The 14,013-nt window shown below is 49.2% G+C and overlaps 5 protein-coding genes across 5 annotated transcripts; 1 reads left to right on the forward strand and 4 right to left on the reverse strand.

Moving 5' to 3' along the window:
- The first annotated feature begins 105 nt into the window (after positions 1-105).
- On the forward strand, positions 106-1,296 carry B0J16DRAFT_10477 (uncharacterized protein). Its single transcript, XM_046121326.1, has 4 exons — positions 106-415; positions 482-527; positions 588-871; positions 936-1,296. The coding sequence occupies exons 1-4, from the start codon at positions 316-318 to the stop codon at positions 1,091-1,093; spliced, it is 588 nt and encodes a 195-aa protein (XP_045988628.1). The 5' UTR covers positions 106-315; the 3' UTR covers positions 1,094-1,296.
- A 534-nt stretch (positions 1,297-1,830) lies between these two features.
- B0J16DRAFT_10483 (uncharacterized protein) lies at positions 1,831-3,317 on the reverse strand. The gene is made up of 2 exons (XM_046121327.1): positions 2,748-3,317; positions 1,831-2,678 (listed from the first exon to the last, which is right to left on the reverse strand). Exons 1-2 carry the CDS (start codon positions 3,160-3,162, stop codon positions 1,915-1,917), a joined length of 1,179 nt encoding a protein of 392 aa, XP_045988629.1. The 5' UTR covers positions 3,163-3,317; the 3' UTR covers positions 1,831-1,914.
- Positions 3,318-5,677: 2,360 nt separating this feature from the next.
- Positions 5,678-9,554, reverse strand: B0J16DRAFT_10527 (uncharacterized protein). Its single transcript, XM_046121335.1, has 2 exons — positions 7,229-9,554; positions 5,678-7,178 (listed from the first exon to the last, which is right to left on the reverse strand). The coding sequence occupies exons 1-2, from the start codon at positions 9,353-9,355 to the stop codon at positions 5,784-5,786; spliced, it is 3,522 nt and encodes a 1,173-aa protein (XP_045988630.1). The 5' UTR covers positions 9,356-9,554; the 3' UTR covers positions 5,678-5,783.
- A 563-nt stretch (positions 9,555-10,117) lies between these two features.
- On the reverse strand, positions 10,118-11,379 carry B0J16DRAFT_359530 (Fcf1-domain-containing protein). Its single transcript, XM_046129656.1, has 3 exons — positions 11,222-11,379; positions 11,083-11,172; positions 10,118-11,032 (listed from the first exon to the last, which is right to left on the reverse strand). The coding sequence occupies exons 1-3, from the start codon at positions 11,307-11,309 to the stop codon at positions 10,347-10,349; spliced, it is 864 nt and encodes a 287-aa protein (XP_045988631.1). The 5' UTR covers positions 11,310-11,379; the 3' UTR covers positions 10,118-10,346.
- A 180-nt stretch (positions 11,380-11,559) lies between these two features.
- B0J16DRAFT_10621 (phosphatase 2C-like domain-containing protein) lies at positions 11,560-13,590 on the reverse strand. The gene is made up of 3 exons (XM_046121364.1): positions 12,753-13,590; positions 12,025-12,695; positions 11,560-11,973 (listed from the first exon to the last, which is right to left on the reverse strand). Exons 1-3 carry the CDS (start codon positions 13,184-13,186, stop codon positions 11,918-11,920), a joined length of 1,161 nt encoding a protein of 386 aa, XP_045988632.1. The 5' UTR covers positions 13,187-13,590; the 3' UTR covers positions 11,560-11,917.
- Positions 13,591-14,013: the final 423 nt, after the last annotated feature.

Below are 14,013 nucleotides of genomic sequence, written 5' to 3' on the forward strand. Positions count from 1 at the left end.
AGCAAGGTCGAACGGCCATTCTGCCACATCCTACCGCTTGCCAAAATCAACAACCAGGGGTTCCTAACTGTCGCGGATCAATGCTCCATCCCTTGCGCGGCTTGATGAGAAGGCCAGCTTACACAGTAGCTTCAAAGCTCTCTCGACTTAAAAACCACCCACGTATTCTTCGTCTTTTTTCTTACATACGGCCGGCCTTTGCGAGATCGAATCGACACACTCGTCTTTCGAATTCCCTCCACGAATACGAGTCCCTTCAAACGATAATATCGAGATACTCTGACGTATTCCTGAATATCTGTAACTTCGTCTATCATGGATGCCACGCAACCACAGCCCGCCGCGCCGGGCTCTCTCAGCTGGCGCCTCAGCGCGCATCCCATTACGCTCCTCACGTTTCTCGGATTCAGAATATGTGCGTCTCCTACGATTCTCTAAGATCGTCGACGAAGCGAAGCGCAATTGGCTAACTCGGTCGCAGCAAGCGTCCTCATCTACTTTCTCGGCCTGTGGATTATACAAAGCATGTGCGTAACCAACTCTCTCGCGATGAGAGTGCAGAGATATTGACTTATTTTTCTTCTCAGGATCATGATTTTCATCATCACCATTCTCCTCCTCGCCGCCGACTTCTACTACATCAAGAACATCGCCGGACGTCGTCTTGTTGGTCTGCGATGGTGGAACGAGGTTGATCCTCAGTCGGGAGAGTCACAGTGGGTGTTTGAGAGCAGCGAGCCTGGAACCAAAACCATCAACCCTACCGATAGCCGCTTCTTCTGGCTCGCTTTGTATATCCAGCCTATGCTGTGGGTTCTGATGGCCATTCTTGCTCTCGTGCGACTGCAGTTCCTGTGGCTGCCCCTCGTTAGTACGTTGATAATACCTGCCCGTGACAGACACCCCAACGACAGAAAGCTAACACTTTGCGCCAGTCATCGCCCTTGTCCTTACAATCATGAATACCCTGGCCTTCTCTCGGTGCGACAAGTTCAGCAACGCCTCCAGCATTGCTGGAACCGCTTTTGGCACTGGTAACCTGGCCGGTAACATCGCGAGCAACATGGTTAGCAGCTGGTTCTCCCGCAGTTAATAGGCAGTTCCTTTTTTCCAAGGTATTCTTCTACCTTGATAGTGCTTATGATGGTGGTGGGCGAAAAGAGTGAGCATGTTTGATTCGATACTGCAAGGGCAGGTTTTCGCGCCGAATCGGCACGGAACGTTGTAGACTAAAATCAAAGGAGTTTCTTTCAATATGGAGTGTGGATTTGCTGTAGATCTGCTTCAAGGCGTCTATAGTTGGGAAATGTACAACTATCAGAGTTTAACTTCGAATTCTATCGACCCGCGCTACTGGGTAGCAGAAAGATGACTCTCTAAGGCTTCGGGCACCAAATAAGTAGCCTCAATCCTTGTCTTAACTATCATGTTGTGTCTGTTGTTTTCGTCTCTCAAGCTCTCCATGGCCAGTTTTCCCGTCAGTTGTTTCTCGTTTCGTTTCAAACGACACTTGCTCGCGACCATCTCGTGGCAGGAGAGTAACAAGACCTAGGTATCATGAGAAAAACATGTATTAAGACTACATCTTTAGATTTCATAAACGCTATATCTTGGCAAAATATCGTAGATTTTTGGTCCTTCATCAATCCCGCAATAAAAAGAGTCTGGTATTTTCCCAAGCATGGATACATACGGTTAGTCAACCATGGACCATACACTCCGTCGTAGGCGGGGCATTCACAACGCTACTACGAGGAACAAACCAACCAGCTACCTAAGTAAGTGGCCAGTTTGAAGCGACCGTGAGAGAACTAGATTTGACATACGCAAAAACTCCAAACCCCAGAAGCACGAAACGACAGGATCTCTCGACTTTTCAGGTCGAGAGATAGCTTTTGCCCATACGAGGCGGCACTATCGTCTCGTCGCGCGCTCAATCTCGTCGTCCAACTGCCGTTCCTCCTCCTCCAGTCTTCGGATCTCTTCAGCTGTCATGCCATCTTCAACAAGATGCGCAACATTAGAGGACATGCCCTGGGGCGTCTGAACACCACTGGTGGCTCCACGATCGTGGGATCCCACGGATGAACGACCAGGTGGGGGGGTTGAAGCAACACCACGATCAACATTGCCGACGGCGATAGGCTGCATGTGGTGTTCATCTGAGTAGGGCGAGTTGGGTGAGTCACTGTTACGGCCATGGATTTCCTTGTCCACCGCGTAGGTTTGTTGCGTAATATACTCCTCGCTGGGCTGCTTGCTGCGACGACGTCGGCGGAGGATGAACCATACCAGCGCACCTATCAGCAGAAGACCGCCAATAACAGCGCCAACAGCAATACCAGCGGTTGCGCCAGTCGAGAGCCCTCCACCGCCGCCGCCGCTAGAACCGACACTCGATGCTCCAGAGTCGGTGGGGTTTGTGCTCCCTGAAGTCGAGGATGCACCCGGTGAAAAGGTGGTGGTTTCTGGGTTTTCTCCTTGTCCTCTCTGCTGCTCCTCCAGTTTATTCTCGAGTTCACTTACGTCGCCTGTGCTGTTGGTGACAGTGAAGAGTTCTGTTTTGGTCTGCCCACGGTATCCATCATCCGTCTTCCAATCGACCTTAATTTGCATGGTATTGTCATAGTACTTGCTGGTTTCACCCATGAAGTTAAGCATTACCGAGGACTTCGTGACTGCGTTGCAATGTATCAGTAAGGAACGTGGAACAGGGAGTATGAATCATGTTTTGGAGCAAATCTTACCATTAAGGAATTGGTTCATATCCCTCTTGGAAGAACCGAAAGTGCTGTTGCTACCCAACGTTTCGATATCGCTATCCACGACAACCTGCCATACGACCTTTTCGAGAGTGGTCGTCTCTTCATCGTAGACAAACTCCACCAGTCTCTTCGGCTGGGTATCGGCAACCACAAATACGTGTCCATCTTTGAAAAGGTTCTTACCGAAACCAACGACATCATCGCTGTTACCTTTACCAGAGTCGCCTATGACCCCACCGCTCTTGTTGTCGTTATTTGACCCAGGACTCCCAGAACTATTCGATTCTTGAGGCGTGTCACTGGCTGTAGGCGACGGCGATGCTGATACCTCTTGCATGCCTTTCGCAAGATCGCCCGGGCCGTCGTCATTTTGAACTTGGTTGGCCAATCGGTCCATTCTGCTGCAGCAGAAGTCGGGTTGAGTAGTTTAAAAAATTCCTAGGTCGCTCGTTTACTCGTCCAAAGCTTGTCCGTCGTGTTCGAAGTTTAATTAGAGGCCAATCCAGTCGTTCGTCTTCGTGATGCTCGTTCGTTGAGGTGTAGTCACAGGTCCAGGTTATTTCCAACCACCAACGTATATCGTTCGGAGACGAGTCCCCAAGGACTGGTAATGGAAGACAGCACAACACAAGTGAAGCAAAAGGGAAGTTGCGCTTTGGGGGTTTGGATACGAGGTGCAGTAAGACGAAAAGAAAGGTGAGCGAACAGATGGGGAAGGGAACAAAGAAAACAGACAGGAAGGAGCCAACGGTTAGGTCACTCGTTCCTTCCTTGTCACATCTCTTCACTCTCCGTCTCCTCTCCTCTTCGCTACTGCGGAAAGGCCTGGCCTGGCTTGACCTGGATGGTTGCAAGTGCAGCCCCAGGGCGTACTCAGCCTGGCCAACTACTGTAAGCTAGGACTCACATACGAAGTGTACACAGCAAGTACAGCACAGTGCTTGCCTAAAGGGGTAAGCTTAACGACATGGGTCACTCCGCTCTCATGCTTTCTTGCACGGTTAGAAGGAAGGCGCACCCTGGCCTAGCGGTTTTGTTTCTGCTTGGCTGGGCTGAGCCGCTGAACGAGGATCACTGCAACAAACGGCTTTCCTCCCACACGCTGACATTCAATCTGAAACGTTTTGTATGCCAGTTTCCATTTTCCCATGCATTGCGTCTCCATGGAGTTCTTATCACACTGAATTTGAGCAACATTGGGCGGCAAAGTTGTTAGCAGTACAAAAATTCTGTTGTTTGATGGCTTGACCATCACGCCAACTCAAGCATTCTCAGCTGAGATGAACAAGAACAAAAGGAATGCTCTATGCCAGTTACGGTTTGGGCCGAACTGGGGTGGTGTCCAGACCCCTGAAACCACTTATACCCTGGACTCCCGTCTTTAAAGGGATGGGATGGGATGGGATGGAGTCCTGCTGTCAGCACTAAGGTACCGATGCTGGAGATACCGAACCATGAGTGAGAGGAAGACTTTTTTTTATGGATTGCTGACAGGATTGGAGTTTGCACTGCCTTGTGCTCAATTTCGGTGTTTACTTCTTATACTCCGTACAATTCTCTGGATGCAGGTCTCCTCTCTCACATACTCCATGTCTGTCTTTGACCCAACAAGACACAAAGAAGGCGGCTGCTGAAGAGAGATGCATTCTCATGAGCGTCAAACAGTGGAGATGGCAGTGCAAGCCCTGTCAAATGGTATTCGAGCACTCTGCCCTATGAAACTTCGGCATTGAAGCACCCAGTCTTTTCCAGCCTTCCTCCAATAGGGAAAGCCAACTGCGGCTGACAGATGGCACTGTGAAGTACAAGCTCTAGACTTTCATTAGCGCTAACATATCTCTGTCTTAGAGGAATTGGCGCTGAGCCCCGTCAGCCCCAAGATTACCATTTCAACTGTCGCTCACTCATGTGTAACTGAAAAAGATCTGGAAGAGATGGGATGAATGTCTTTTATCTTGATCAAGAAGATTGAATATATATCAGGATCCAACAAAGTCCGCACATCTCATATTTGTATACTTGCTGCTGTAGCTGTGTGAATTACTGCTCCCTCGCTGATCACTCAAGCTCAAACACCACTATGGTGCCACATATGACAAGATTCAAATGCTGCTCATCTTATGTCTTCGCCCCCAGCAGCCTCTTGTACACCAACAGGACGACGATCTCGTCTATCCTCGCAAGGTTTGCTCCGGCGTTGAGACATGTAAAAAAGCAGTTATACTCTATCTGTGAGCCACCAGGCGACCACTTCTTAATAGGTGTATGAGTGAATTCTGCTTACACGACAGATCGTCCGCTTAGTTATTTTCTGACCCAATAAGCACACCACTGGAGACATACTCGGCTTTCAGCCGCTTCTAAACCTTCAATTTGATGCTTTACGGCGTTGGAGTAGCACTCTGCCTTAATCACGCATCTTACCCTAAAGTCGACGGTATAAAGTCAAGTTTCTTCAATGTCTCGCCAGTTGCACAGCCAAGAGGCGTATTCCAATTCTCGCTGATGGTCGGATGGAACCATCCGGATCCGGTTTTGTGAACAACGTGTGTTGTACTCCTTGTCGAGCGCACCAACGTATAGCGAGAGGTTACGTTAACAAAGATCGTCCAACAGTAAGTCACACGCATCACTGTGCTTTTTATAGAACTGGTGATCGGGCCAACACTAAACAGCACCAACCAACACACAGACCAATCATCTATTCGATGCAACAATCCAAATGCATTAATATGTTGATTAAGGCTTCTCTTCCTCCTCTCATCTTCGTCATTGCTCGTACTTACCACGCCAGGTATTCTAGATAGGTACTAACTACTATGTGTGTTGATGCTCCAACCGTTTTTGATTACTCCTTCAGGAATGCAACATCCAAAATCTCAAGCCATGCGCCGCCATAAAACTCAAAGGGTAGAGTCGAGGTCAGAGACCCAGAGTCTGAACCCAGGGGCTGGTCTCCTCTAACCGCCGACCTGTAAAAACACCAGTAACTCAAAAAGAACTCCCAGTATTGCCAACTCAAGCGAATGTCATTGAAATCTCCTTCTCCTTGCCGAAGTCATCATCGTCTGAATCGCCCCACGGCTCGTGCAATGTCATCGTAGGTAACGTCTGCGCCGTCTTCACCTGTGGTCGAGTTGGCGTAGTTTCTGTAGCTGGGGCTGTCGTCTTTGCTGACTTGGGATGATCATCAAATGACGAATCAAATGTCATCTGGATATCATCCTCGTCGTGCCGGTCCGAGTTGTATGCATTGCCATTCCCTGAACCAAACCCTCCGTCGTACGGTGAGCTGTAACCCGGTGGTGATGGCTGTCGGGTATAACTGGGTGTGTAACTGTGAGACTGTTCCTGGGATGCTCTAATTTCATACGAGTCTCGTGCTGTACTCAGGTTGGTTTGAGACGCAGCTTTGGAGCCGTTGGCAGTTGCCGAAGGAGAACCTGGAAGTGACGATACATCCAACTTCATAGGAGGTAGCGTCGACTTGATCTCCTTAACCTGGAGATCTTCGTGACTGGCATAACGATCACGAGCTTCCTTGGCAATTTCTGCCCGAATAGCGTCGATGTCGAACAGTACACCAGTATTGCTGTCGCCTTGTCCTCCTTCCTTTGCTTTGTCTTTACCCTCTCCGTTCTTCTTTTGATCTTCGTAAATCTCCCAGTCCTGCTTTCCAGCGTTCTTCCTTCGCCCAAAGAAGCTGAACCGTCCAGATTTCTTAGCCTTGCCCTCCTTTTCAAGATTCTTACGGGCTTCTTCGATCTCGTTGATAAGCTCTCGTTGCCGCTCATTGTGGTTGTCAGGGTCTGGATCCTCAATTTCGACGAACTCCTCGCTCTCAACAGACCACCCACATCTCATCAGCAACACAGGCATCTTCTGACGATAGTCCATGTGACCATTAACGAGATCAGTGACATCCATGTTCTCGATAAAGGGGCATTCCTCGATCGGAGCTAGACCAGCTACCCGGCGAATACCTCCACTTGTGAGTCGGAACAGATAACCGAGAATCCAGTCATTTCGGTTGTAAGCATTGACAAATCGGCCAGAAACAACAGTCTTGGCCTTGATGTACTCCTCCTTGCTCACGACGATAGGTGAGCCAAACATATAAACATTCTGGACAATGCCAATACCACCCTTCCTACTGAGCTCCTGAAGACAAGAAAAGACCACTCGCGCTCCGATAGAGAATCCAACCAATGTAATCGGTCGGGTTCCCAAGTTGCGCTCAATTAGAGAATCCGCAAGGATCTTTCCGGCAGCGGTAGCACGGTCCAAAGAGACAGCCCAGGGATTATCAATAAGATAGGCTAGTTTGGTCAGGATGATTGGCAGTTGAATAGCTGACATAAGAGTGGCCAAAATGGTTGTACCAAGAATTTGTTGGATACTTGATGTAAGAGCCTTGGGAAATTAGCCTCGCATATTACATGGTGAGCAAACGAAATACTTACTTCTGTAGCCAGGATGTTAATGGTGTCACCCATACTTCGAAGCATCTCAGGCTCGAAAAGCACCGAGTAGATATCACCCATTACAGGATCGACTGTACTGAAAGGCAAGCGGACGTCATCGACCTTACCAGTAAGCCATCCAGAGATAGTCACAATTAGATTGACTCGCTTGTTATTGTGGAGAGGTCGGTATTCGAATGTTCTGACGGCACCAGTTCTTCGGCCTGCAGCTCGGCCTCCGATAAGACTTCCTGATGCTGCTGCGCTTGACGTGATGATAGCCGCACCTCCAACACCGCCGAGGAAACTGCCTGTTCCTGTCACTCCAACGGCGGTCAAACCAGTAGCCAGGCCAGCACCGATAACAGGAGCGAGAAGTCCAGCCGAGAGACCGATGACCAAGCCACCGCCTACTGTGGCTAGGCCCATCATGACATATCGACGAGTCAATGCCTTCTTCCTTCGAGCTTCTGTATGCTCTTCCTCATTCCAATTCTCCTTTTCAGCCGCTTGTTGCATTTCTAGAGCCTCGGTGATCTTCTTCTCGAAACGGCAGATGTCAATCCATGTGATATCGAGACTTTGGCCGACTCGCTCCAGGAGAACTCTTGAACGTGAATCATAGATAGAATCAGCAATCAAAAGGAGAAAGAGATCACAAAGGACCGTCCATCGTAGGTCGATATCAATCTTTGAAGTAGTGGGAAGCTGCGATGGCGTCTTGACCTCAGATAGTTCCCCGCCGTCAAGTGCCTGGTATGGTGGTGGTGCTTCGGCGGGCTTCTCTTCCAGAGATGGGGTACCTGGCATAGATGCCTCGCCGTCTGCCATAGGGTTCGCCACTCGGGCGTTGGTAACAAGCGCTGGCGATAAATCTTGGGGCATCACTCCATGCTCGGCCAGCTGCTCAATCATGATTTGCTCTGCTTCATTAATCTCCATGTGAGAGTAAAGCCTCAGCATCATCTTCTGGCCCCACATCAACATGGATTCGACTGCAATGCCGACATCCTTCTTAGTCTTTTTGAAAGACTTCATCTTTTCCTCTTCCTTCACAAGTCTGACAATTTCCAGGCGAACCAGGCCAACGTATGCCACTCTTTGGCCTTCTGTTAAGAGATCTTTGGTAGCCTGCATCTGACCGACAGCATCCCGTCCATCATCGTCATCCACCATGCTGGTTCCAGCTGCACTCTTAAAGAGGTATTTCGTGTTCTCGTCCATGCTTGTCGCAGACTCGGCGTCGTCATCCAGGAACACACGAGTATAGCCCTTTCCGGCACCGCCCAGTCCTCCATATTGGTACGATTCAACTTCCTCGGGGTCATATTCCTTAGCAATCAGCTTATCGTCATCATTATACATGTCATATCTGGCGTATGAAGGCATCTCCTGCCATTCTCCATCCTCCTCCTCTTTCTTCTCTTCCGGCTGAACAGTGATCTTTTGATGAGAAAATTCAGAGATCTGTTCCCGTTTGGGCAGTGTTTGAGAAGCAGGAGCAGACGTTTCTTCATTGGGCTTGAAAAGCTCTTTCTTGTCAACGTCAACCTCGGTATCTGCGGGCTTCTTAGGAACATCGTCTGCTCCTGCTTGTACTTCTTCAGGGCCTTTCGGTTTGGAGCTACTAGAGGGAGGGGTTTCGGTACCAAGAGCTTTGCTGTCTTGTTCTGGCTTCTCAGGGAGGTTGTGTGCTTCGGGTTGAGCCTCTTCAGGAACTTTCGGCTTCGAATCTTCGAGAGCGCTTTCGGTCTCGAGAGGTTCGTTCTTTACAGGCTTGGTCTCGGTCTCAGTCGGCGTGGGAGTTTCCTGCGCGACAGCAGGGGCTTCGCGGGCAGTCTCCTTTCTAGGGCTGGACTGCTCAGATCGGGCATCTTCAAAGGTATCGCTCTGGTCGTCTGCTTTGACAGCTTCGCCGGTAGGAGGCGTTGGTTCATCTTTAGTCTTATCGTCGTTTCCCTCAGGGGCTTTCGGTTGCTCGTCGCTCGTAGCCCCGGTAACCAAAGCAGTGACAGGCTTTTCTTCTGTAGCCGCATCGGTGGGCGCATCGGCGGGTTCATCGTTCTTTGGAGTCGGATACCGCCTGATGGGCAGGCCGAAGTCATCTACATCAGCCTGGGTGGTCATGATGTCTCAACAATTGAGGATTGTGATTATGTTTGGTACCCCCGCTCAACGGGTTTGTCGGTAAGAAGAACTGCGTCCTTGAAGAAGAAGAAAAAAAGATTAAGAGGAGAAAGATGACTCGGGTGATTCGAATGCGCTTCAGATAATGGATCGAAAGGGCCGAAGGCCTGGTAACGACATTCGACCCCAAATCAAAAGTTCTGCGGGCAATTAATAAGTCCTCCAGGGCTCCTTTAAGTTTGAAGCCGATCAAAGAGTGAGGTGAGATGATGTAAGTGGTGATTCGACGACGCGAGAATCACCCCCGTAACAAAAGCTCCAGAGATCGAATTGTTGTAAAAGAACGAGCTACGGGCGTTGCTATTGCCCTCGTCCTTCTACTATTCCAGAAACGAACTCCTATATCGAAGTGGATAAAATCCGTCTTGAATTGCGTTGAGTGGGGGTCGACCCATCCCCATCTGAGAAGATGGCTGAGTCGGAAGCGGTTGATGGCCCTGGCAGACAGCGGATAGCGGGTTTCTTAGTGGACGTCAGCACCTTGGTGTAAGGGACCCATGCAATGTTCCACTGGATGGGTCTTGTCATTCACTGTAGGCCCATAACGCATGGGGGATATTGATCTAAGGCACCTCAATTTCTCCTTCATACCTCACGCGACCCCTAATACTTTTTGACCAAAGGAGACGTGATGCTCCTTGATCTGAATCTCTTTAGTCAATTGATTGTCACATTGTGGTCGAACAAGAATTAGAACTAATGCGATTTGAATGCATCATTTACCAATTAAATTGACACCGTCCACTCTAACGCTTTAAACACTATATCCTATTTTACCACGCCCCTTGCTCTCCTCGCAACCTATGCTATATTCTCGGGTATCGCTAACGGCGCACACTCCTTTTGATAAACTACCTTGGCGCATCTTCTGGGATTGGCACGTGGTCCCTATTAGCATTCCTCCCATATAATGCCCGCTTCTTTCCAAGACTTAAGCGTCTGTCATGACCACCTCGGCAGCAGCAGTGTTATCCGCTTCGCCTTGGTCTGCCGTCTCAGTGGTAGTCTTGTTCCGTCTCCGTCTCTTTCGCTTGCCGGCGCCTTCTTGTGTGTCCTTCGCCTCGGAAGATTCCTGCTTCCGTGGCTGTTGTCCTTCGGTCTTGGACTTCTTCGATTTCTGAACTGCCAAAGGGTTAGGTCCTTTAGGACCATGGCCCTTCTTCTTCTTTTTCTTCTGGTCTTCGGTGGTGCTGGCGTCCTTCTTGTCGGCCTTCTCGTCATCGTCGTCTGCATCGTCTCGCTTTCGTTTGCCGGTAGCATTCTTGATTTCCGCTCGGAACTTGCTTCTTTCTTCTCTTGCTCGCACCTGAACGCTCTCGTCGGCCATTGGCTCAAGAATCATGACACTCCTCTTGATATAGATGAGAGGAACGCCTCTAATTCCCCGTAGCATCTTTCGCACTTCCTGCTCTTGACTGGCGACCACATAACGATGCTTGTTCTGGTTGGTATCCTTGGGGTCGACGACTGATCGCAGACATTCTTTGGTGCCTAGCGGCTCGGGGTAATCGTCGGGATGGTGTCCGCAACGCCTGCGCTCGAGTGTTTTTGCCAGCTCGATAGCTTCATGATCTTTCCCTGTAGCGTAAAGTTTTCGAATTTCACATTGGGTCACCACTAGTCACGTTAGCAACCGGTCGCAAACACAGCTTGTTGACGAGACATACTGGGCTTGACCTTGCCATGAACAGTCCTTGATAGAGCAGGCTCAAGGTCCATTTTGAATCGGCAAGAATCTCTGATCATCTCGGCGTCAACTAAATATTGTAAGCTTTGTTCGATCCGGCGCAGTTTGCGCTAACTTACCCAGAACCTGGTACGGTTCACGGAAGCCGAAAGTCTGAGAGAATTGCTCCATGAGCTTCCGGTATTGTTTCGACCTCTTTCCTCTCATCTTGGCGGATTTCTCGTTGGATTATGAACTGAGCAAGTGGTTAAAGCACGTACCAAACAAAACTAGATGCGACGAGAAAGTCAAGGTCAACTCTCCAAAAAATAAATTTCCTTATCGCGGCACGTGCGATAAGCTAGACGCGACCCGCTGTCCGTCATCATGCCCCGCCATCCATCCCACTTGTCATGAAGGAATACTATAATCATAACCATACATTGTTGGATAAAGCAAATATTTGCAACGTTTATAACTTGATTGTAAATAATTCTGCTTAGAGAAGTCTGCTAAGATGTCAGCGGTGAGTTCTAGGACTTGTCGTGGCTCGCAATGTTTGAGCGACTTCAAATCATGTTCTCATTCCTCTCACAAGCATGACAACTATCAAGAACCGTCAAGGGAAGTGAAAGCACATTGTTCATAATAATAGTATATTCGTGTTTTGGTTCGGCAAATTCTTTCTATAATGCATGGTAGCCCTTATTTCAGGGTTATATGAATTCCATTCCATCATTAAATCGTGTAATTAAGTACCATAATGCTTCGCTCGTCCTGTCAAGTCTACTCTAAATCGTTCAAATGTCTCAATTTGTCCAGCAAAGAGACTACAGTCAGCCCTCGTTTTTCACGCAGAGAGCAGCGACAACACTGATGTCGTCAAGTTTTCCTACCCATGTTAGCCTTTTGCGCAGCAAAATAAAGAGCAGCTATTGCTTACCGCCTTCACTCGCTAGACCTTCTTCAATCGCACGTTCCATGAATGGGCTCTCGGCGAAGGGATCTAGGGCGATTTCTTTTGCTGCTTCAATGAGATCCTGAGCAGCTGCCCTCATTCCACCATTACGACCACCCGTCAAATCGCCCTTGTGAGCTTCTGGGTGCTTCCCGGATTCCCACTCTTTGATGCTTTTGAGGATGCTCGCAACGATCTCATGCTCCCAGAGGTTATCGATAACGCCGTCGCTCATTGCAAGCACAACATCGCCGACTTCCAAGTCAATCTTATCCGTGACTGCATTGCCGTTGGGCGTGTCCGGGCTATTTGTTCCAAGCTGTCGTGGGCAGTCAAACCAATGCCATTGCTCCACAGTTTTGTAAATGACCTTCTGTGTGCTGGGCCGGAGAACCATGACCTGGCAGTCTCCCAGATTAGTTACATATAAGACTGGCGAAGCTTGCGCTTCATTCTCGGCGCAGTTCTTGTAGTATAATTGCGCACCGCAGACTGTTGTTGTGCCTAAACAGTCATGTTCGGTCGTTGCAGCAAGAGTTCGTTCGTATGCGCTCTGTAAACTGGCAATAGGATTGGGTTCCTGTGATTTTTCTAATTCAACCAGTTCTTCTTCGATCGCGGAGGACCAGAAATGCGAAACAAGTCTCGACCAGAGCCTAGGATGAATGTCAGCGGCTAATGTGAGAAAGCTCGGAAGTTGTCCGTGAACCTACCCAGCGTGCCCTCTGGGCCTCGTAGCCCACGCTCCCACGCCGTCGTTGGCACAAATGAAATAATCACTTGCGTAAACAGCGTCGTCGCCATTTGTTTTCCCTCTGATCAATTGTCCATGGACAAAAGCACGACGATCGCGGCTCTGGTGATGTGTACTTAGAGGGTCGGTAAAAGACGTAGATGGAGGGGACAAAAAAGGCGGCGGAAACGGGCGGGGTGGTCGCTTCGCAAAAAGGCCTATGCCCGTCTCGAATCGAAATGGCAAGATAGGAATATCATGTGGGAAGTGGTGAGTCGTCTCTGAAGATGAAGCTGAAGCGAGCCACCTCTTGCGACACGGGCGCCATGTCGTGCGTGCCAGGCGTCGCACCGGGAGCGATGGTAATAGTGATATTGGGACGGGCGCCAGAATCGAATATGGTTGAATGGGCATTCCAGCTGTACAAGCCTAATGCTGCCTGCCCCGTCTGAGTTGCCTGGCCGCAACCTGTAGTGAGACTGCTGCTGTGCTCTCCGGTGAGAGATGGCCAAAGACTTGGATTCCTGAAGGAGTAATCAGGCTCCAGCTCGAGACAAGATCGGACCGTAGGTAGGTAGTTGGGGGATTACAGACAGCTCTCCGACACGTGATAGCCTAAATCAACCCTCCGATACCTTGCCGATAGTTGTCTATACCGCCAAAGAAAGGGCGACATCCAAAAATGGCAATTTCTGAGTCAAAGCGACCAATGATCACAAACACTATTCTTCTCCCGCAGGAACCCGAGCTCCTTGTTGACCCCAACGGCAAAAGAAAGGAGCTAACATTGGTAAGGGGGAAAAAAGGAGGAGGCAGAGAAAAAAAAAAAACTTCTTTCTTCACTATAAAAATCTGCTCTTAACTTTGTGCGGCCCGTCTACTGCATTTGTACAACCAGTCCGTAAAAAGAGGTTGTGGTTCGGCAATCTTCCGTGAAGGTGGTTACCTAAACATTCAATAGTAGCAGTGTGTTGTGATTGGGTCACTCAGATCTTGATATCGTGAAAAACAGAGGTTATTTCCAATACCAATATCTGGGGAAGTTGAACAATAGTAACAAGGAAGGAATTGATACCCTGTAGCACATGAAATCAAGTTGCTGGTTGTTCAGTACCTCCATGACTGGCCCAATAATGTGGTGGTCCGTATGTAGCCCAGGCACAAGCGGCACGGGCAGATCAAGAAGCAACGCAGCCAATGATTCAATTGTCTAAGTATTAGTCAAGTTCTTAGCCAGGCTG

This window comes from Fusarium flagelliforme, assembly GCF_020744385.1.
Source record: "Fusarium flagelliforme strain FIESC 12 MPI-CAGE-AA-0113 chromosome Unknown B0J16scaffold_1, whole genome shotgun sequence".
Taxonomy (NCBI): Eukaryota; Fungi; Ascomycota; class Sordariomycetes; order Hypocreales; family Nectriaceae; genus Fusarium; species Fusarium flagelliforme.